The sequence below is a fragment of the Palaemon carinicauda genome, chromosome 1 (genome assembly GCF_036898095.1).
Source record: "Palaemon carinicauda isolate YSFRI2023 chromosome 1, ASM3689809v2, whole genome shotgun sequence".
Lineage (NCBI taxonomy): Eukaryota > Metazoa > Arthropoda > Malacostraca > Decapoda > Palaemonidae > Palaemon > Palaemon carinicauda.
Window position 1 is genome coordinate 262,137,162 of NC_090725.1, and position 24,439 is coordinate 262,161,600.

Sequence of the window (24,439 nt, forward strand, 5' to 3'; positions counted from 1 at the left end):
GAGAAGGCAGTTCATTTTTGGCCAGGAAACCAAGTTGAAGTGAACAAGTGGCTTTTTCTGTAGAAAAGCCGATGTTCTTACTGAAGGCATGAAGTTCACTGACCCTTTTAGCCGAAGCCAAGCACACTAGGAAAAGTGTCTTGAGGGTGAGATCCTTCAGGGAGGCTGAATGTAATGGCTCAAACCTGTCTGACATGAGGAACCTTAGGACCACGTCTAAGTTCCATCCAGGAGTTGCCAAACGACGTTCCTTAGAGGTCTCGAAAGACTTAAGGAGATCTTGGAGATCTTTATTGTTGGAAAGATCTAAGCCTCTATATCGAAAGACCGAAGCCAACATGCTCCTGTAGCCCTTAATCGTGGGAGCTGAAAGGGAGCGAACCTTTCTCAGATGTAAAAGAAAATCTGCGATTTGGGCTACAGAGGTACTGGACGAGGACACAGATGCTGACTTGCACCAGTCTCGAAAGACTTCCCACTTCGACTGGTATACTCTAATGGTAGAAGCTCTCCTCGCTCTTGCAATAGCACTGGCTGCCTCCTTCGAAAAGCCTCGAGCTCTTGAGAGTCTTTCGATAGTCTGAAGGAAGTCAGACGAAGAGCGGGGAGGCTTTGATGGACATTCTTTACGTGGGGCTGACGTAACAGATCTACCCTAAGAGGAAGACTTCTTGGAAAGTCTACCAGCCATTGAAGTACCTCGATGAACCACTCTCTCGCGGGCCAGAGGGTAGCAACCAACGTCAACCTTGTCCCTTCGTGAGAGGCGAACTTCTGCAGTACCTTGTTGACTATCTTGAATGGTGGGAATGCATATAAGTCCAGAAGAGACCAATCCAGTAGAAACGCGTCTATGTGGATTGCTTCTGTATCTAGGACTGGAGAGCAATAGATTGGTAACCTTTTGGTCAACGAGGAGGCAAAGAGGTCTATGGTGGGTTGACCCCAAGTAGCCCAAAGACTCTTGCCCACGTCCTTGTGGAGGGTCCATTCCGTGGGTATCACCTGACCCCTCCGACTGAGACAGTCTGCCAAGACGTTCAAGTCCCCCTGGATGAATCTCGTCAACAGGGAGATGCCTCGATTTCTTGACCATAAGAGAAGGTCCCTTGCGATCTCGAGCAGCGTGAAGGAGTGTGTGCCTCCTTGCTTGGAGATGTACGCCAAAGCTGTGGTGTTGTCTGAGTTGACCTCTACCACTTAGTTTCGAAGAAGCTTTCGAATATCATCAAGGCCAAGTGGACTGCTAATAGCTCCTTGCCGTTGATTTGCATGCTCTTCTGACTTGAGGTCCACAGACCCGAGCATTCCCGACCGTCCAGGGTCGCACCCCAACCCAAATCCGACGCGTCTGAGAACTACACGTGGTTTGGGTTCTTGACTGCTAGGGATAGTCCCTCTCTCAGACTGATATTGCTGTCCCACCATTTCAGGCATGCCTTTACTGGTTCGGAGACTGGGAATGATACCGTCTCTAACCTCTTGTCCTAGTTCCAGTGAGAGGCTAGATGGAACCGGAGAGGCAGAAGGTGTAGTCTCCCTAGTGAGACAAACTGCTCCAGGGATGAGAGAGTCCTTACGAGACTGTTCCAACTCCTGACTGAACAAACGTTCTCTTTTCAGCATTAGTTGGACTTCGAGCAGGGCTTGTTCTATTCGGGTGGCAGACGGAAAAGCCCGAAAAAACTGGACTGCGAATCTCCATCCCCAAATATAGAATAATCTGGGATGGGATCAGTTGGGACTTTTAGGTTGACCAAAAGTCCCAACTCCCTGGCCAGACTCAACGTCCAATGTAGATCCTGCAGACAGCGAAGACTGGACGATGCTCTGAGAAGCCAGTCGTCCACGTACAGGGAGGCTCGGATCCCCGATAGATGGGGGGATTTTGCCACATTCCTCATGAGCCTCGTAAACACGAGAAGAGCAGGACTGAGGCCAAAGCACAGGGCTCGAAACTGGTACCCCACATTCCTGTAAACAAACCTCAGAAACGGTTGGGAATGCGGGTGTATAGGAATGTGGAAGTATGCCTCCTGAAGGTCGAGAGAGACCATCCAGTCGCCTTCCATTAATGCTGTCAAGACAGCCTGGTAGACTTCATCGTGAAGTTTGTCTTGACAATGAACACATTGAGCGCACTTGCCTCTTACGTACTCCTGCAGTGAACATGGCTGCCAGATCATTGGAGCCATCCCTGAGGGACTTGTTCCTGCAGAGAACGTGGCTGTCAGATCATTGGACCCATCCCTGAAAGCCTTGTTTATGCATGACATAATTGTACAGCAAAACTTCAAACGCTCGAAAAAACTCCTAACAGGAGATGGTCTAGCTCTGAAGTCGACCATAAAATCTTGGAGCGTCTCATGGCCAGGCGCCAGGGAGAGTCAATGAGGTTTGAGAAGTCTATCTGGGCAGAAGCAGGAACTCCCAAGCCGAGAACTTCTCCCGTGTCATATCAGACTCTCGCTCTCTAAGCCAGCTTAAAAGTAGGGAAAGCAAAGGCTGTCTCCCCCAAACTCCTCCTGGTGATTAACCAGTCGCCTAGCAAACGTAAAGCTCCCTTAGAAGAGCGAGAGAGCACTAGCTTATAAAACAACGGCTTCGAAGTAGCTAGGCCTAGTGTAAACTCTGACGTTTAGGTGAACGAGGAGCAGCAGTTACAAAAAGATCCGGACAAAGATCCTTAAAAATCAGCATGATTTATTTAAAGTCCATAGAGGGCTGAGCAGCTTTAGGCTCCTCTCCGTCTGACAGAGTCCTCAAGGGAATATCAGTAGGAGGGGGATCAGCAACTTCCTCATCTGAAGGAACCTTGTCCGACAATAGCCGAGTCTCAAGCAAGGGAGAGACCTGCCGTGGTGGCAATGCTTGACAAGCAGAGTCCACACGCAAAGGAGCAACAGTATCAGTCAAGGACGCTATGTCATGTAACTGCTTAAAGGACTGACCAGTAACAACAACAGGTGCGGGAGGACGTTCGACGTCAACTCGAGACTGCCTTGACTGCTTAGACTGAGCAGTCAAAACAACTCTTGACTGCGGTGCTTGACGCTCAACGTCAAAACAAGTCAACTATGCTGGTTGGTGAACGTCCTGAACGTCAACAAGAGCAAGCGGCAGCGGCTGAACGTCCACAAGCGGCTGAGAGTCAACACGGGACTGCATCGAGTGAGGCTCTACAAAACACGATTGACGTGACTTTGTAACGTCAATGTCAACAGGACGAGCAAAGGCTCGTTTGGGCGGCTGACGGCCAAGATCTCGATCAGCTAAGCGGCGAGGATCATCGTGAACCTGCTCAACAGAATAGTCCTCTATAAGAGAGGCAAGCTTATTCTGCATGTCTTGCCGTAAACCCATTTAGGATCAACGGGAATGGTTGCGGTAAGAGACGAGGGTAACGTCTGTGACTGCAAAACCTTGCCTACAAAAAGACTCTCGGAGCCTGTGTTACGCTTTTGTTTAGGCGGCGAGCAGTCTTCCGATGACTGCATAGGGTCAGAGCTGTCCTAATGGTTAAAACCAGGACGCTGGACCTGTCCTGAAAGGACTGACTTTCGCTTAAAGGGCCTCGAAACCTTGTTCCACGGTTTCTTATGCGAAAAGCCTTCGGATGACGAGGAGAAAATCGTCTCGCTCGTCTTATGGTAGGGGCGGTGTTGATGAGACACGCCTGAAACCATAGAGGGAACGTCTGTTCGCTGATCAAGTCCTCTCGAACCCATAAGTCGTACGACATTACTTCTCCCCTGGGCTTGGGAGCTTGCAAGAGGTCTCGGACTAGGCGAACGACAGGCACGAACAGACGAACCCTCGGTCGCAACACTGATAACACTGCGCAATTATCACTTTATCACTACGATTTTCTGTTTTGCACTTCACTGAAATCGAATTTTTCAACAATTCACATTAGGTATGAATAAAACTGATTTCTACCTGAAGCACGCAATTCTACCCTCATCAAAAGGTTATAATTGCGAAATCAGTCGTATAATGTAAGCACATTAACCCTGGGTAGGTACGCTCCTCGGACATCCCTTTAAGGGTATACTCGGACGCGAACGACCCCGACGCCAAAAAAAATTCTTGAAAAATCAGTTTTTGCAGTAACCTCCTTTTTTCTTTTGCCAAAAAAACTTCAATGAATGCTTAAAACAACTGTAAAGATAAATACTACTCATCTGCAGAAAAACTATTTATTATAAATATTTTAAAAAATTAAGTAGAAAAAAAAAGACCTGACATAAAAATTCATAAAAAAAAAGTTTATACATATATACACAATTCCTTTTAGGAATTGATTCTTGAATGTTTAGGACACATCTTGATGTATTTTGGATTAAGTCAGACCCATGGAGGTGAAGATCTGAAATGAGAAAAAAAGGGTAACTTTTTTTGGCCAAAAAAATTTGTCCAGATTTCATGAATTTTTTTGGGTACCCAAATGAAATAGGAAGTGGCTAATTTTTTTAGGGAATAAACATATGTTATCCTAAAATAGAAATATGTAAAAAAATCTTCATTATTTTGTAAATTACATTTATATCAGGGGCCATATCTAAAGGTAATTTTTTGAGTACTTAGAAATTTCGTAAAAAAATACATATATTTAATATATAATATGATATTTATGCAGGTAAAAATATACCAAAATATCACAAATTCTATAGGGAACAAGAATATATATAGATAGGGCAGCTTACGCTTCGGATATGTCCACAAAATGGCCGCCAACCACACTGACTCAGACTCCCTAATCTGCCACTTGAAATGTAGGAAGGGTATGTCAATTTCAAGGTGTTATTTACTAATCTAATTATTATTGGATATGCATAAAAATTGTATGGTGGGTTGCTGGATAATTGACGATTATTTTACGACTATAAAATTAAAATTCTGACCCAAAAAAATTTTTTTGAAGGGAAATAAAATCGAAAAAAAAAAATGTAAAACAATATAATATTTTAGCTAAAAAAAATTGATGATATTCAATCAAAAAAAAAAGTAAACAAAATTTTCCGACAAATAAACATCTAGAGGAATCATTACTCTGTGATAGTTCCTTAGTACGTAGTAATTTTGAAAGAATTGGGAAAAAACGAAAAAATGGCAATCACAGGAAAATCGAACACATACCTATATATACGCCATATCTGGCTAAAAAAAAGATAGGCATGGGTAGCCAGATCATCTAGAAACACTTTCCAACACTATAAAAATATAAGTTTTGCGACACTACTTGCCAATTCCTTACGGTAACATGACTAAGCAAAAAAATGCAAAACAAATAAAAAGGGGCACTCGCGGAAAAATGGCTAACATTCTAATATACGGCATTTCAGAAAAAAAAAATTCAGCCACGTGCTAGGCAAACCATCAAGGCACATTTTCCGACAAATAAACATCTAAATGAATCATTACTCTGTGATAGTTCCTTAGTACGTAGTAATTTTGAAAGAAATGGGAAAAAACGAAAAAATGGCAATCACAGGAAAATCGAACACATACCTATATATACGCCATATCTGGCTAAAAAAAGAAGATAGGCATGGGTAGCCAGATCATCTAGAAACACTTTCCAACACTATAAAATTATAAGTTTTGCGACACTACTTGCCAATTCCTTACGGTAACATGACTAAGCAAAAAAATGCAAAACAAATAAAAAGGGGCACTCGTGGAAAAATGGCCATTCTAATATACGGCATTTCAGAAAAAAAAAAATTTCAGCCACGTGCTAGGCAAACCATCAAGGCACATTTTCCGACAAATAAACATATAAATGAAATATTACTCTGTGATAGTTCCTTAGTACGTAGTAATTTTGAAAGAAATGGGAAAAAACGAAAAAATGGCAATCACAGGAAAATCGAACACATACTTATATATACGCCATATCTGGCTAAAAAAAAATAGGCATGGGTAGCCAGATCATCTAGAAACACTTTCCAACACTATAAAAATATAAGTTTTGCGACACTACTTGCCAATTCCTTACGGTAACATGACTAAGCAAAAAAATGCAAAACAAATAAAAAGGGGCACTCGCGGAAAAATGCCCAACATTCTAATATACGGCATCTCAGATAAAAAAAAAGACATGCACGTGTTAGCCCAACCATCAAGGCACACTTTCTAACACATAAACATGAAAAAAAAATCAATAATATACGGCAATTCCTTACTACGTAGTAAATTTTTACAAATATTGAAAAAAAACAGAAATTGGCAACCGCAGTTAAATACCCAATATACCAATAACTACGTCGTATCTGACAAAAACAAAATCACGCATGGGTAGCCAGATCATCTAGACACACTTTCCAACACTAAAAAAGCAAAAGTTTTACGACACTATTTCGCAATATCTTACGGAAAAATTACTTGGCACAAAAATGAAAAAAAATGAAAAAGGGACACTCGCGGTAAAATGCCCGACATTCTAATATACGGCATCTCAGATAAAAAAAAAGACATGCACGTGTTAGCCCAACCATCAAGGCACACTTTCTAACACATAAACATGAAAAAAAAATGAATAATATACGGCAATTCCTTACTACGTAGTAATTTTTACAAATATTGAAAAAAAACAGAAATTGGTAACCGCAGTTAAATACCCAATATACCAATAACTACGTCGTATCTGACAAAAACAAAGTCATGCATGGGTAGCCAGATCATCTAGACACACTTTCCAACACTAAACAAGCAAAAGTTTTACGACCCTATTTGGCAATATCTTACGGAAAAATGACTTGGCAAAAAAATGAAAAAAAATGAAAAAGGGGCACTCGCGGTAAAATGGTCCTCATGGTGATGAACGACATTTTAACTAAAAAAAAAATCATGCACATGGTAGCCAAACAATCCACCAAGACTTTCCACAACTGATAACCTATACAAGTTGCACCATTCTACGACAATTTCATAATACGTAATAACTTTGATAATTATGCAAACTACCTTAGAAGGGTAAACTCGGTCGCGAACGACCCCGACGCGTCTCAGAAATCGGGGAAGGAGTACAGCTACAGCAATGCACATCTGGACACTACTAGAGCGTGTAGGGGAGACACCTCCTGCAGGTCGATCACCCACAAATTCAGTCACGGGGGTGAGTCACGTGAGAAAAACCTGTTTTTTTTTGACGCTCGGGGTCGCAAACGACCCATCGTACCTATCCAGGGTTAATACAAGCAAAAAACAGTAAACATATATTAAGATAAAAAGATCAGTGGCTGGGAAGGAGACTAAACACTAGTTTATTCAAAACTACGTTTTCAATCTCTCACCGTACAGTGCCTTGGGACGAGAATAAAAACTAAAAACGTTTTATCCTTTCTCCCCGTACAGAGACTAGGGACGAGAGTAAAAAAACTGACTCGAGAACAACGTTACTCGCTTGGGACGAGAATAAAGATCGGAACGTTCTCTCTTCCTCTCTCTCTCTCTCTTCATTTCGCACTGAAGAGAAGAGCCCACTTACCTTTCGTCAATAAACAGGTTATTTGACCAAAGGAAAAAACTGAAAGGTTTTTCAATTAACAAGTTCCTTTAAAATAGTATCTAAAACATTTAAGTTTGAAAGAAGAATGAACAAAACGTCAGAATCGATTTACTCTTTCTGCAAAGTGAAACCGTGATTCTCTCTCTCTCTATCGTAACGATAGAGCGCAAACTGCGTAGCATAAATAAACTAAACGTTAGTTCAGCTTTGAAACAGTACGAAGACTATTCAAAGAAAATCTTTCATAAAATATCTACTAAAAAATATTCATTTAATAAGTTTTAAATCATTTGCTCTGTAAAAGTTATTTACGATTGAAAGGGCTCAACGTTGTTTAACTTCGGTTTCCAAGTTAGGACCGCCTACTCTCGGATTAGAGGAATAGGAAAGGTCGCATATAAACAAATCATTAAAATTTATCTTGATGTTTATTATAAATGGAAAGCTAATCGAAGAGGCCTAATAAAGGCGGTTGAGATATAAAATATATAGAGGAAAATCTATAATTAATTTATAACGTGATAAGATAATTGCTAAAAGCCTAAAACACACTTCCGTACTAAGGGAAGGGTCGGCCATTTAAAAGTCAAAGAAAGTCCAAAAAACAATCCAAAGTCATCAAAAATTAAATCTATCCAAAAACGAGTTCAAGATTTAAGTTGAAGATAAAACACCTGCACTGCGAAAGCTCAAACCAAAAGGAAGTACTTCACCAAATATGTTGAGAAAACTCCAGGTTATACAGCGAGTATTGATACGTCTTGTCGTTAAGGCCGACAGAAAAATTGGGTCTGTTTACATGTATATGCGGTATCTGGCCGATAGTTGGCGCTAGTGGGCACACCCGCAACCTTCATAGCGATCGCTCGCGAGTTTTTGTGTTTTTCTGTCGAGCCGCCGGAGGCTCAGCTATTATATATTCACCGGCTAAGTTAAATATTTAAAAATGTGAATCTCCTACCTCAGTGGCCAGCGCTGCTTTGCTGGGGGAAGCAATGGAGGACCATAGAACGAAAGGTTGTCCCGGAGTCACTCATGCTTGACCGACATCCAGGGGAAGCCGACCAAGCAGTCAAGATGTCGAGGTCAAGCCAACAGTGTTTGACGGCAAAGTTTTTTCCTTTTTGAGGATGATCCCAAAGGGGAAGAATCCCTCTTAAATCCTTGTCCACTGGGAGGGCGACCACTACCGATAAACCTGGCATGGAGACTCATGCATGTAGGAGTGACCCCTACACACACAGCAGAGACTATGAGGATCAGTTTCCTCCGCCAACATGAAAGTGTCGTAACGGCATCCATCATTGCCGGGACAAACAGGCATGGTTATGATCCCCAAGGGCAGGCAAAGGAAACATTTAGTTTTTTAGGCCAGATATTGGGAAATTTTTATTTGGTTTTGTGGGGGAGCGACACGACGTCTATACTCCACCGAGCCAAAATAAAAAGTGACAGTTGTTTACTAGTGCTGATGTGAGCAGGGTGATTGGTCTAGCTCTGCTATCCCCCTCTGCTAACTAGTGGAGGGCAGTTACACCTCACAAAAGCTTCAACGGCTAGCTTCAGCTATTGCCACAGTAATACTCATAAAGAGCGTAAAGTTTGTTTGTATATAGTGCCGGAAAAAATAGGTATATCATTACTGTAGTTGTTATAAATAACTTTAAGTAGACTATGACTGATACAAGTATATTTGTACCGTAGTTGTTACAAATAATGTTATGTAGAATATAACCGATGCAGGTATATTATTACATTATTACCTACAGAATTACTGTATAAGAAAGACAATAATTTCCTGAGATTTGAAATAAAGCATCGTAAAGGTAGTATCGGGCATTGCCAATAAGAATGACAATCTCTAAACTTTGATATGTCATTAAAATCAACAGTAAATAAAATATAAAATAAAGTATTTTGACTAAAAACTATGTGCTTATATACTGTAAGGTCAAGTAAAAATTTTAGTTCAAGAACAGTACTGTAATGATAGTCTCTTTTAGCAAAAGAAAAAAAATAATTTGGTAGATTGCCTTAATCAGCCGATTTGGAGTGTAGACAATAGTATCAAAGAGCTAGCAAACAAAGAATAGCAAACACATTTTTGCTGTGTTTTATTTCGTAATACGATATGTGAATATTACATGCATATTAATGGAAACAATTAAGTGAAACATCAGTTATTGAAATCTTTCTTATTGTAAATAAAACTGTAGTTTTTAGCCAAAATAAAGAGACATACAGTACTGTATATGTTTGGTCAACAGAGTAGCTTGCGAGAGCAGTGTATTAGTTAATGAGTGTTCGTTAAAATATTTACATTTACTTATACATAAGGATGTGTCTACAATAAATGTAGGTTTTAACTTAAAAAGTGTTTCAAGTGTATAATGGGATTATTAGTGTTAGGATGGTTTATAAAAGCTTGAATTTATGAAAATAAAAAAACATGAAAATATTATGAATTAAAAAAAATATACCGTAGATATATGTATCTACTATAAGGTTTTTCAGCTATCGCTGGAGGAGACTGGAACGAAACACCCGTGAAGCCTAGGGAATATTGTCACATCAGTGCTCTCGTCTATGGCTAAAGAAAAAGTTTCAAATTTTGAGCATAGCTTCTTTGGACTTGATTCTATGTCAGATCCCAATTCGTCAATGCACCTTGTCACAGTTCTTTGAGATAAACTAATATTCTTGCAGTCTTTCTCTTTTTCTGGACACTTTCAGATGCAGCAAGTAAACTTCCTTTTATAAAGTCTCCATCACTTGTTCTTTGAATACAGTACTTGGCATTTTTTTCTACAACAATGTAACTAGCTAGCAAAAGATTATTCTCTTTTTTTCTTAACAAAAAGCCTTTTTCTGTCTTATCACAGCTTTTCTCAATTATCAACTTTTTCTTCTCTTGGTCGACCAAATGATTGTCATACGTAGAATGTTTAGTACAGTAATGTCTTTTCAAATTACTGTATAGCACTTCAAAACACTACAAATTTTAAAACAATTTGTATTTTTCCTAGCTAAACAAATCTGGGTCAGTTAAATGGGATAAACTTCTAGTTCCGTTTTCTATGACCAGACAATAAAAAAAAGAAAATGGGCTCTGTTGCACTATGGTTGGTTACCATAGCAACCCCAATGCTGGGCTCCATGATGGCTGCCAATAGGCTTCACTCTATTCTGGTCACAGACTTTTGGGGTGGTTGAGGCGTGATCTTCGCTTAAATTACTGTACTCATGTTTGTATAGCTAGAAAAAATAGAAATTGTTTTGAAAATTTTGTAGTTTATTCCCAAGCAGATACAAACTTTTGAGCCATTTAAGTGGGGGTCTTCCTTAGGTGGGGGGGGGAAGTCTCCGTTAAGAGGTATTAGCCCTCTCTATGACAGTTACAAGTACAAAGTGGATATGTAAAGACAGTCCAACCAGTCCATAAAGAGGCAAGGTTGCAATGTCCAATATTTTAGGCCCAGTCTAAGACAGAGATGAAGTCATATGAAAATCAACCATCAAACAAATTCAGTGTATGAAAAATGTTATTTTCCTTAGTAAAATAAATTTTTGAATATACTTACCCGATGATCATATAGCTGCATCCCTGCTGCCCGACAGAAAAAACCTACGGGCGGAATACGCCAGCGATCGCTATACAGGTGGGGGTGTACATCAACAGCGCCATCTGTCAAGTAGGTACTCAAGTACTCGATGTCAACAAAGAACCAATTTTCTCCTCTGTCCACTGGGTCTCTATTGGGGAGGAAGGGTGGGTCCTTTAATTTATGATCATCGGGTAAGTATATTCAAAAATTTATTTTACTAAGGAAAATAACATTTTTCAATATTAAACTTACCCGATGATCATATAGCTGATTCACACCCAGGGGGGTGGGTAGAGACCAGCATTACATGTTGACATTATTATGAGCTAAGTATTCCGTATTTCATTTTAGCAGTTATTCAAAATAACAAGCATAAAATAAATAAGTACCTGGTAAGGAAGACGACTTGAACAATTACTCTGCCTTTTTAAGTACGTCTTCCTTACTGAGCCTCGCGATCCTCATAGGATGCTGAGCGACTCCTAGGAGCTGAAGTATGAAGGGTTGCAACCCATACTAAAGGGCCTCATCAAAACCTCTAATCTAGGCGCTTCTCAAGAAATGATTTTGACCACCCGCCAAATCAAGTAGGATGCGAAAGGCTTCTTAGCCTTCCGGACAACCCAAAAATATTTCAAGAGAAAGATTAAAAAGGTTCTGGAATTAGGGAATTGTAGTGGTGGAGCCCCCACCACTACTGCACTCGTTGCTACGAATGGTCCCAGAGTGTAGCAGTTCTCGTAAAGAGACTGGACATTCTTAAGATAAAAGACGCGAACACTGATTTGCTTTTCCAATAGGTTGCGTCGAATATACTTTGCAGAGATCTATTTTGTTTAAAGGCCACGGAAGTTGTGACAGCTCTAACTTCGTGTGTCCTTACCTTCAGCCAAGCTTGGTCTTCCTCATTCAGAAGGGAATGAGCTTCTCGTATTAACAGTCTGATAAAATAGGAAAAGAATTCTCTGCATAGGCAAAGATGGATTCTTAACTGAACACCATAAAGCTTCAGACGGGCCTCGTAAAGGTTTTTTAAAATAGAACTTAAGAGCTCTTACAGGACATAATACTCTTTCTAGTTCATTTCCAACCATACGATAAGTTTGGAATATCGAACGATATTGGTCAAGGCCGAGAAGGCAGCTCGTGTTTGGCTAGAAAACCAAGTTGTAGAACATGTAGCCGTTTCGGATGAGAATCCGATGTTCTTGCTGAAGGCATGAATCTCACTGACTCTTTTAGCTGAGGTTAAGCATATCAGGAAAAGAGTCTTAAAGGTGAGATCTTTCAGGGAGGCTGATTGAAGTGGTTCGAACCTGTCTGACATAAGGAATCTTAGAACCACGTCTAAATTCCAACCAGGTGTAACCAAACGACGCTCCTTCGTGGTCTCAAAAGACTTAAGGAGGTCCTGTAGATCTTTATTGTTGGAAAGATCTAAGCCTCTGTGACGGAAGACTGATGCCAACATGCTTCTGTAACCCTTGATAGTGGGAGCTGAAAGAGATCGTTCTTTCCTCAGGTATAAGAGGAAGTCAGCTATTTGAGTCACAGAGGTACTGGTCGAGGATACGGATACTGACTTGCACCAGTTTCGGAAGATTTCCCACTTCGATTGGTAGACTCTAAGGGTGGATGTTCTCCTTGCTCTAGCAATCGCTCTGGTTGCCTCCTTCGAAAAACCTCTAGTTCTCGAGTCTTTCGATATTCTGAAGGCAGTCAGACGAAGAGAGTGGAGGCCTTGGAGTACCTTCTTTACGCGTGGTAGACGTAGCAGGTCCACCCTTAGGGGAAGTGTTCTGGGAACGTCTACTAGCCATCGAAGTACCTCGGTGAGTTTTTCTCTCGCGGGCCAGAGGGAAGCAACTAGCGTCAACCTTGTCCCTTCGTGAGAGGCGAACTTCTGCAGTACCTTGTTGACAATCTAGAACGGAGGGAATGCATATAGATCTAGATGTGACCAATCTAGTAGAAAGGCATCTATATGAACTGCTGCTGGGTCCGGGATAGGTGAGCAAAGTATTGGGAGCCTCTTGGTCATCGAGGTTGCGAAGAGATCTATGGTTGGCTGGCCCCAGGTGGCCCAAAGTCTCTTGCATACATCCTTGTGGAGGGTCCAATATGTTGGAATTATTTGTCCCTTCCTACTGAGACAAACTGCTATGACATTCAAGTTGCCTTGGATGAACCTCGTTACTAGTGAAAAGTCTAGACCTGTTGAACAGGAGAGGAGGTCTCTTGCGAACTCGTACCATGTCAGAGAGTAGGTCCCTCCTTGCTTGGAGATGTACGTCAAAGCAGGGTGTTGACCGTGTTCACCTCCACCACTTTGCCTTGAAGGAGAGACCTGAAGCTTTTCCAGGTCAGACGTACTGCCAGAAGCTTCTTGCAGTTGAAATGCATTGTCCTTTGACTCGAGTCCCATAATCCCGAGCATTCCCTACCGCCTAATGTCGCACCCCAGCCTACGTCCGATGCGTCCGAGAAGAGAACGTGGTTGGGAGTCTGAACAGTCAGGGGAAGACCCTTTCAAAGGTTGATAAAGTCCTTTCACCAAGTCAGACCAGACTTTATCTTTCCGGAAACCGGGATCGAGACCGCTTCTAGCGTCTTGTCCTTTTCCAGTGAAAAGCTAGATGATACAGAAGAGGACGGAGGTGTAGTCTTCCAAGTGACACAAATTGAACCACGGATGACAGTGTCCTAACCAGACTCATCCACAGCCTGACAGGGCAGTGTTCCTTCTTCAGCATCTCCTGGATGGATAGCAGGGCTGGGGGTTGATCGTCTTGTTCAGCAATGTCCTCATCAGAGGGTTCCTCATCCGAAACTGATGAGGAAACGGCAACGGAGTGGGCAACGTCTGACTCGCTGAATCCGGTCGCACTGGTGGATGCGTGACGGAGCCGGACACAAGATCATGGTACTGCTGCACAGTCTGTGAACTGTCAACCATGGGGACGCGAGGAAGTACAGCGTCAACCCGAAACTGTCTAGACTGTCTGGGTTGTGCAGTCAACCCCCTACAGGGTTGCTGAGGTTGCTGAGGTTGCCGCACTGCGTCACAACAAGTCACCTCTGCTGGTTGTTGAACGTCTTCCTAGTGACACACTGAACGTCCACAACCACCTCCGAGAGTCGCTTAACGTCAACGTGCGACTGGCAACCCACACTGGGTCGCACCGGTGGAGGAACCATCTCAACTGGCGGACGTGAGTAGGATACCTCAGCGTCAACAGGGCGTACAACCAACCGGTAGGAAGGTTGTTGGCCAGAAGGTTCTTCTCCGTAAAAAATCCTCTATCAAGGACACAACCTTGGACTGCATGTCTTGCAACAAAGCCCATTAGGGTCTATGGGAGCAGGTATGGCAACAGACGGGGTTAGCGACTGAAGCGGAACCATTTACCATCCCTGGAAGCCTTGTTATGCTTTAATTAAAGTCCATAGGAGGCTAAGCAGCTTAAGGCTCCTCTCCAAATGACAGAGTCCTCAAAGGAATATCAGAAGGAGGGAGAACAGCACTTTCTCATCTACAGGAACCATGTCCGAGAAAAGCTAGGTTATCTCAGTGAGGGTCTCACTGGTGCAAAAGCAGCAGACCAGAAGGCAACGTTATGTAACTGCTTGACAGTCTGTGAACTGTCAAAAACTGAACTGTCAACCACAACAGGTGCGTGAGGACATACAGCACTGGTGCATTAGTAGCAGACCAGAAGGCAACGTCATGTAACTGCTTGACAGTCTGTGAGCTGGCAACAACCAAAGCTGTGTGGGGAAGCCTCAACTCCTGACTGACTAGTCTGCTGCGGGCGAGTGGCGGTAACCACAGTGGGTTGCGGAGGCTGACACACCGTGTCAAAACACGGCAGCTTGTGGTAGCTCACGCACGGCAACGGAGTGCTCCGTGTGTCTGTGGGAGTCAGCATGCGTCTGGCAGGGTCGACAGCGCATGGGTGGAGGAGCTCTCACAACAAGAGTGTGGGAGCAGGCAGCCATGCTGGGCGCACAACCGTGGCAGGTTGTAGGCAAACGGGTGCATCGTCAACCTTCTCCGCAGTCGGAGTGTGGGAGCAGGCAACAACCAAAGCGGAGTGGTGGTGCGTGGTGGGGACTGCCGTGGGTTGCGGAAACTAACGCATCGCGTCAAAACACGGCAGCTTGCTCCACCTTCCCACTGCTGATGCGGTAGCTCACGCATGTTAACGGAGGGAGCCGCACGTCGGCTAACGTTAACATGCGTCTGGCAGGGTCGATTGCGCATCGGAGGTGGAGCTCTCCGCAGCCGGAGTGTGGGAGCAGGCAGCCTCAGCGTGAGCTGGGCGCACAACAGTGGCAGGTTGTAGGCTAACGAGAGCAGTGTCAACCTTCTCCGCACGAAACTCCTGCATAACCGCAGCTAACTGAGTCTGCATAGACTGCAGTAAAGACCACTTAGGGTCTACAAAAAACGGCAACAGACGGAGCTACTGTCCGTTGTGACTGAGGGTCTAAAACAGCTGGTGCGGCAACAGACGGAGTTACTGCCTGTTGCGGTACCACCTTGCCTCTCTTGGGAGGTGTTCAGTCGTCGGATGACTGCAGCGAGTCCGAACTGACCCAGTGGCTACACCTAGGCCGTTGGACTAGCGCAGAAGGGACCGACTTGCACTTAAAAGCTGCAAGATTTGGTCCATGGTTTCTTACGAGAAACCTCTTCCGCAGACGAGGAATAAATGGGCTCTCTCGTCTTTGTGTGGGTGGGGCGATCTCACGTCGGCAAACGTGTGTAGATACGCCCGAAACCACGGAGGGAAAAACGTCTGTTCGTCGATCAAGGCCTGTGGAACCCATAAGTCGTTCGACATTACTTCTTCCCTGGGCTTGGGAGCTTGTAAGAGGTCCCGGACTAGGTGAACAACTGGCACGAACAGACGAACCCTCGGACGCAACACTGTAACACTTTGCGCATATCACTTTATCACTTTTGATTTTCTGTTTGCACTTATTTCACTGAAATCGAAACTTAAACTGATTTCTACCTGAAACACGCAATCCTATCCTTCATTAAAAGGTAGTAATTGCGAAAAGTTTTACAATGCAACAGAAAAACATAAATAAAGATAAAGAATTCAGTGGCTGGAAAAGAGACTAAACACTAGATCAAATAAACTACGTTTACAATCTCTCACCGCATAAAGCCTGGGAACAAGAATAAAACCCTAGAAACGTTTTACCTTCTTCCCCTACAGTGACTAGGGAGAAGAGTAAAAAACGAGAACAACGTTACCCGCTTGAACGAAACGTTTATTCTCCTCTCTCTCCCTCCGTCTCTATCTCTCTCTCTCTTCTCTCTTGATTTAGCACCTGAGAGAAGAGCCCAATTATATATCGTTAAAACATGTTATTTGCTAAAGGAAAAAACTGAAAGGTTTCCCAAATAAAATGTTCCTTTATTTAGAATTTAAACCATTTAAGCTAAGAAAGAATGAACGAAACGCTAGAATCGGTTTACTCTTACTGCAAAGTGAAACCGTGAAACACTCTCTCTCTATCGTAACGATAGAGCGCAAGTTGAACGTTCTGAACGTCAACAACTGCGGAGACTAAAAACTAAACGTTAGTTCATCTTTGAAAACAGTACGAGACTATCAAAGAAATTCTTTCATGAAACATTAAAATTAAAAAAGTATTAAATTCTTTAAAGGTTAAATACGATATAACGGGCTCAATGTTAATTAACTTCGGTTCCAAGTTAGGACCGCCTACTATTAGGAAAGGTCGCATATAAACAAACATAAAAATTTATTTTTTATAAGTTTATAATAATTGGAAAGTTAACCGAAGAGGCCTAAAAAGGCGGAGAGATATAAAATAAATGGATCTATAACGTGTTAAGCAAAATTACCAAAAACCTAAACACACTTCCGTCTAAGGGAAGGGTCGGCCATTTAAAAGTGAAAGAGAGTCCATACTCTCTTCGTCACCATAATTAAATCTATCCAAAACGAGTTCAAGTTTTGAAATGAAGAAAAAACCCCTGCATAGCGAAAGCTCAAAACTGGAATAGTGTACTTCACCAAATCGTTGTGAAAACAAATCCAGTTAGGGACGGCGTATTTAGTAGGTCTTGCCAGTGGCACGACAGAGGGAAAATTGGTTCTTTGTTGACATCGAGTACTTGAGTACCTACTTTACAGATGGCGCTGTTGATGTACACCCCCACCTGTATAGCGATCGCTGGCGTATTCCGCCCGTAGGTTTTTTCTGTCGGGCAGCAGGGATGCAGCTATATGATCATCGGGTAAGTTTAATATTGAAAAATAATCATTCTTAAAAGAGAATAAGTTCATTTTACCTGCATTAGGATGTGATCCAAACCAGTACTCCAGACCAGTCTTACGAGTACAATCACACTTCATCCACATTCCATACCCTTATAATGCAGAGAATAAATGATGCTTTGATAAACAATTAGGTGTACCGTAAGGGCTTAAGCTAGAATAATTACTGAGCTGCAACAATAGTTTAAAATTTTTTTTTAAAGATCTGAGAACAATCTTTCAGATAGTGATCCATGACAGTGTTTTGTCTTTTTAAGATATCAGCCTGGGAACTTGGGCAACTGAGTAGTTTTTGTGGAACGCCAGAGTTGCAGCAAGAACACGGACATCATGTGCTCTAGGGGGGTCACTGGGGACACTTTCCCTGAGGATTTATATGCTCTCATAATTTTTCCTCTTAGCTATAAGGAAATTGAGTTTATGGATAGCCTTGTCTTGGAGCAGCCTGTGCTCAAACAAGTTTGGGATCCCGGGTCTAAGATAAAGGTTAAAGGGGTCTGGCTGTGGTGCCCAACAACAGCAGTGGCCTCCCCAGCTTAAACTCACGGTCCCGGCCGGGGATCGATTTGACGACATGCGAATGCTAGGCAAACACGTTACCACTGTACAAGCCAGATAGGCTGTCCTTTTCAGATACTATCTGACCACACTTACAGGGCAGAGTAAAGATTATCTGGGTTATCAGTTACCACTTTGAGAGACGATATTGTGATAAATCAATCTAGCATCGTTAACAACCGGAGTTTGAGTTTTGGTTATACACTTTGGACTGACATTCAGTAGGATAGGCCATTTAGTTCACTTACTCTCTTGTCTGAAGCTAAGGCAAGGAGAAAGGCAGTGTTTAGGGTAACACCCCTGCCTAAGGTTAATGCATGGGTCCATAGGGAGACTTTTCAAGGGACTAAGACCCTTGACACATCCCAGAAAGGGAGTTTGAGTTCCTACCCTCAAGTCTATTCAAAGGGTTATAGTTCACAAGACTTGTTGTGCCCTAGGGGCACGATGTTGAGAGGTGGCAACTGCAAGCAATCGGCAGGCATCACCATCTGGGTGCTCTAAAGAGTTTTAATGATTTGTCTCTTCCATGCACCAGCTTTGAACACTTGTGCTATAAAGTGGTTTTTGTGGAACGCAAGGGTTGCAGCAAGACCATAAATCTCATGTGCTCGAGGGGGTAGGCTGGCGATGCTTCCCCTGAGGATTTATAAGTTCTCATGAGTGCATAAAGTGAGAACTCCCAGAATGGCCAAACCTATTGCATCAACCGCACAGAGTGCATAAAGTGAGAACTCCCAGAATGGTCAAACCAATTGCATCAACTGCACGTAAGAAAGCTCCAAGAGGCAGTTCTCTGCCTGTCTCTTCATGGTTGGAGACTATCCAGCATCTCCATCGAAAGAGAGGCTTTGCGGAACCTACAGTGATACAGCAGTATATCAACCCAAGTGGAGACATTCTGTGTTTGGTGTTGTAGGGGTAATATTACTCCACTCAAGGCCACTATTCCCCTGATTACCGACTTTTTGAGTTCCTGAAAAACGAGAAATCACTTTATCATTGCAGTGAAGGGCTACTGCTTGATCTTGAGCCAAGTTTTCAAACAATAAGGGCTCGATCTCTCCACTTCATGGTCCAGCAGGTCTGGGTACCACTCTGCTGTTGGCCAATTTTGGGCTACTAGCATTATTTCTACCTCTAGGGATGTTCAGACTCTGTTCAGCACTTGACGAATCAACAAAGCAGTGGGAATGCGCAAAAGTCTAATCCATCCCAAGGGTGCTGGAAGTCATTTTTCATTGCTGCCGCAGGGTCTGGGTCTGGAGAGCAATACACAAGAGTTTGGTGTTCAGATGAGTGGTGAACAAGTCTAGTGACACAGAACCCCAGAAGGTCAAGACTTGCCACCAGGGGCAGCAAAGGACCCTTCGGAACCTAATGTTGTCCCTGGTCGACTCAAATGGTCAGCAATAACATTCCTCATCTCAAGGATAAACCTCTCCGAGAGGGACACTGCATTGTTCTGCACCTAATGATACATCTCCACTGCTAGGTGTCCCAAAAGGTTTGGGAATGTAAGTCAAAATCATGTAGTTGTCGCACATCAACACCACGGAGAGACCTTTGTGAGCCTCCACGAAGTTGAGTGCTTCTTGCAGGAAGACAGGATTGCAGCAAGACCATATACATCAAGTGCTCTAGGGGAGTCCTTACTGACTCTTCCCCCGACAATTTATTTGCTCTCATAATTGTTTTCAAGTCGTTGATGTGAAAAGACCTGTTTTTCTGAGACTACAACCTGAAAAAAACTGCTCCCTTCCTAGGTGAGTAACCCACCCTTGGCAGGAAATATCTGAGAGCAGAAGGTACTTCAGGAGAGAGACCTGAAGAGGTGTTCCTACTAACAGGTTCTCCTTTCTAATCAGGAACAATCCTCCGAAGAGGAGTCTCTATGAGTGGCCTCTCTCGCGAATGAGAGAGGTGAACACTTCGTAGAAGAGACTTGAAGACACTGGTGATGGCACCCCTAAGGGCCGTAGGGTAAGCAATCTGACCTATAAGGAGCAATCCTCCGAAGAGGCGGCCTTATGAGTGGCCTCCCTCGCGAACGAGAGGTCACAAGACTGATCCCGCAGCTGCTCAGCCCCTTGAGCATAGCTACAGAAGAGACCGCTCAGCCCCAAGAGCATAGTCACATGAAGTTCCATGGCCCGGCCTTGCAACCGCTCAGCCCCTTGAGCATGGTTACAAGAGCAGTCGCTCAGCACCAAGAGCATAACCGCCTAAGAACCAGGAAAACCCATCCAAGAATATTAAGGTATGAGAAGTTCCCCCTCTGCAGGGGGAAGAACTCACACCTGGGAGGGGAACCTCCCTCAGAAGGGAAGTTACCACCCCTGGAGGCGAACCTCCTTATCGTTCTAAGATGAACTGAAGAGCTGACAGTTGTCACAGGAGAACTTCTGAGAGAAGGGATAACGCCCATGACGATGTCCTAGAGAGACGGCAGCGACAGCAGACTCCCCAGGCATAAACAGGACAGCTCTGCTTTGTTGGCACACTTCAGTCAAACGAAGAAAACTGCATAGTTAACTGGGAAAATAAAGTTAAATAATTATTTAACAGAAATTCCCCCGGGAGAAACTCCGAAGAGTAACCCCGAGGGAATAGCAAAACATAAGAATTAAAAATTATGTATGCGCCCTCCTCCCCCACTGACATTCACGGGAGAAGGGGGAGGGCAGAGAACTTTAACAAAAAACAGAATTATAACAATTATAATTATGTAACTGATTTTTGAATGTTCACAAATAGTAAGAACCACTGACCCCCGAAGAGAAGTGTTCCCCAGAAGCAGAAAAGTTAAAAATACAATTAGATTTCATTAAAAATAATTGAGACAAATAAAACGGAATAGCAACTCAGCCCGCAACGGGAAAGAAGTTTCCGTAATAGTACGTAGTAGTAGTAAAGGGTGAACGACCTCGAGTAGAGAGAGAGAACGTAGTCAAACTAAACTCCCACATTCCCTTCGCTGAGAATCCAAGTTCCCCGTAGGAAAGGAGGAACAGCGAAGATAATAGATGAATGAAGAAAGTCCAGCCATGACGATTCCCCACGGCGGACGAATTAACGGAAAGCCGAAGGAAACGACCGAAGGACCAAGCGGGAGAGGCCGCGCCCCATGACGTAAAACCATGGTGGCCTAGCACTACACCGGTGTCGATGTCGTACACTACCACACAGCACAAACACTGAAAAGAAAACTTACTACATTTCTATACACAAAAATATATACATAAACATAAAGAATGTTTATATATATATATATATATATATATATATATATATATATATATATATATAAAAGTATAAGAAAAAGTAAAAAGACGAAAAGCATTAATGGCTGTCAAAAAGCGAGGGTGAAAGCGGACACGTCCGCTCACCACCCGAGCCAAAGTAAAAGTGAGCTCACCCCACAGGTGTGTGTGTGTGGGGGGGGGGGGGGGTTTAGCAAGCTACCCCTCCCTACCCCCACTAACTAGCGATGGGGGTAGTAAACCCTTGTTAAAATTCTAATGGCTCGTCATTTCAGCTACGCCGAAAGTAATAACCCATATTAAATAGCGTGGTTTGTATTTCAGTTACGGAACAAACCCCTATTAAATAGCGTGGTTTGTATTCCAGTTACGGAACAACTCAGTGTTGTCAGGTGTATGAGGACTGAGGAAAATGTGTAAAGAATAGGCCAGGCTATTCAGTATGTCTAGGCAAAGAAAAAATGAGCTGTAAAAAGAGAGATGGATCCAATGTAGTACTTGTCTGGCCAGTCAGCGGAACCAATAACTCTCTCGCGGTAATATCTGAACGGGTGGCTGGTGGTACTATAGGATTAACTTTTCAATAATACAAATAATTAAGCAGACAATTATTAACCATATCCTAATGAAAGAGCATGCATAAACTTACTTTGATATTGTCAGGTTCTTAGATTTAGGAAAAGGATTAAGCGCATCAAGGTCCTTCAAACGTATGAGTGCAGCTGACTTGTTGCACCTGGTAAAAGATGATGATGTTTAAGGTTTAAGTTGCAAACTTTGTATTCATTGCTAATCAGCTGGAAAATAAATTCTTTAATAAATTTAGTTTCTTAGCATATATAAGGGATCGTGCACATACAGTAATTATATTACCCTTCACCACACTTATCAAAAAAATACAGTAAGCAATTTATGCAGGATTACATGATTGATAATGGATAATACAGAATAATTCAATTGGTACAGTAAAAACTCTGATAGCAACTACTGCTACCAATACTCTGGTGACAACCCCATTAGGTATGTGCTATTATTTCCCCAAAACCACAATATAAAAATGACAAATTCGTAGATAATTTGTATTTTTCCTAACTATACAAACCTTAGCTATTTATTAGGGGTTATACTTTCGGCGGAGTTGAAATGACGAGCCATTAAAATTTAGCGAGGATTAACTACCCAGACCGCTAGTTAGCGGGGCTAAGGGGGGTAGCTTGCTACCATTCCCGTTCACACACCTGTGATTTAGTCACTTTGCTTGGAGGTAGGACTTTAAGGGGGATAGGGATGGCAAGCAAGTTTGTATAGTTAGGAAAAATACAAATTATCTACGAATTTGTCATTTGTTCCGTAACTGGAATACAAACCACGCTATTTATTAGGGGTGACTCACCCATTAGGAAGGGTGGACGTCCCTGCCAATCTGGCTTTTTGGCTTTGCCCGGGGGCTCCTTATATGAGTATCTTAGTACAGTACTCAAAAATAAGGAGTCAGTGCCCTCGCTAAACCTTGCTATGCAAGGTCCGTGGCCTACGCAAGCTGTGTGTTGAGACGTGCAGAAGTGTGACTGTCTAAGTAAAGTTATTCCGAGTCTATGTAGGAAAAACCTGATGTAACCAAGACTTCCCAATACCACCTCGCCAGGGTATGGGGACGCAACAGTATTAGCTTAATACTAGGTACACAAGGGAGCATAGTTTACCTGCAGTGGTTTGGGATCAGCTTATGCAGAGAACCTAGGATGCTGCTTTCCCCACGAGAGGGTAGGATGAAGAAAAGAATAAGAGCCAGTCAAATCTTTTCATTCACGCACACTAAAACCGGGTAGCAGTGCCCTCAACCTTTTGCTACTTGTCCAATAAGGAGCTTGAGGTATACAACCAGCTGTTGTGCAGCCACCACCGGACCGATAGAGATCGTATCGAGTTCCTGTGGGTCACATCTTGCAGGAGAAAGGTTGCGAAAGTCACCTAGAGCATTCATACCTTTTCTTGTAAAACCTGTGTCATAGAGTAATCTGCTTAGATGGGCCAAGGGCATAGCTATGCCCCTGACATCGTGAGTTGTCATGTTGAGATAATGTTTTGGTGATCCTCCTTTAGTCTCTCCCAGTGCTGATAACCTATCCTCTTAAATGGGCGACGTCGTACGAGAGACCATGAAGTTCGCCGACACGCTTGGCCAACGCCAGAGCGAGCAGGAGCACCGTCTTCCAAGACAGGTGACAATCAGAAGCCTGGCGTAATGGTTCGCAAGGAGATCTTTTAAGAGCCCCAAGAGCCCGAACCATATTCCATGGAGGAGGTCTCACTTCCGACTGGGGGCAGGTAAGTTCGTAGTTTCGTATGAGCGATGAAAGATCCAGCGAGGAGGAAATGTCTATTCCTTTCAGCCTGAAGGCCAGGCTTAAGGCTGAGCGATAGGCTTCCACCGCCGAGAGCGAAAGGCGCATTTCCTCCTGCCCATATACAATAACTCCGCTATTGCTGGAATAGTGGCATCAAGGGGAGAGGTACCTCTCTCACGACACCAACCACAGAAGACTCTTCACTTCGCCTGGTAGACCCCTGCGGATGACTTTCACAGGTGTCGAGACATCCGCTCCGCAACTTGTTGCGGAACGCCTCTCTCTGTGAGGAGATGCTGGATGGTCTCCAGGCGTGAAGCCGAAGCGATGCTATGGCTTGTGGTAGATGTTGCAGTGTGGTTGTTTGAGTAGCTCGTGTCGTGGGGGAAGCTCTCTCAGGAGTTCCGTCCGGAGATGCAGAAGTTCCGGGAACCACTCTGCATGATGCCGCAGCGGAGCTATCAGAGTCATCGACAGGTTGACCGATAGTCTGGTCTTGTTGAGCCCTCTTCTCAACAGACAGAACGGTGGGAAGACATAGACGTCAATGTTGTCCCACCGTTGTAGGAAGGCATCTTGCCAGAGTGCCTTGGGGTCTGGGACTGGGGAGTAGTACAGCGGCAGCTTGAAATTCAAGGCTGTCGCAAACAGGTCCACTAGGTCAGGACTTGTTGGCTACCAGGGGGGGCCGAAGACCACTCGGTACTCTCTATCTGTGAGGCCCTGCTCACTGTCGGAGAGCACATTCCTTTGTCCGGAATGAAGCGAGCCGATAGGGTATTGAATGGACTTCGGTTCATCTCAGTATCTCTACTGCAAGATGAGAAAG

The 24,439-nt window shown here is 43.4% G+C and overlaps 1 protein-coding gene across 1 annotated transcript in view; it reads right to left on the reverse strand.

The window, feature by feature from the left end:
* The window catches only part of LOC137655697 (uncharacterized), a 123,816-nt gene that overhangs the window by 79,125 nt on the left and 20,252 nt on the right, over nucleotides 1-24,439 (reverse strand). Inside the window, exon 2 of the mRNA XM_068389689.1 lies at nucleotides 21,912-21,998. Within this exon, the coding sequence (XP_068245790.1) occupies nucleotides 21,912-21,998 (87 nt within the window). The remainder of the gene's footprint in view (nucleotides 1-21,911; nucleotides 21,999-24,439) is intronic.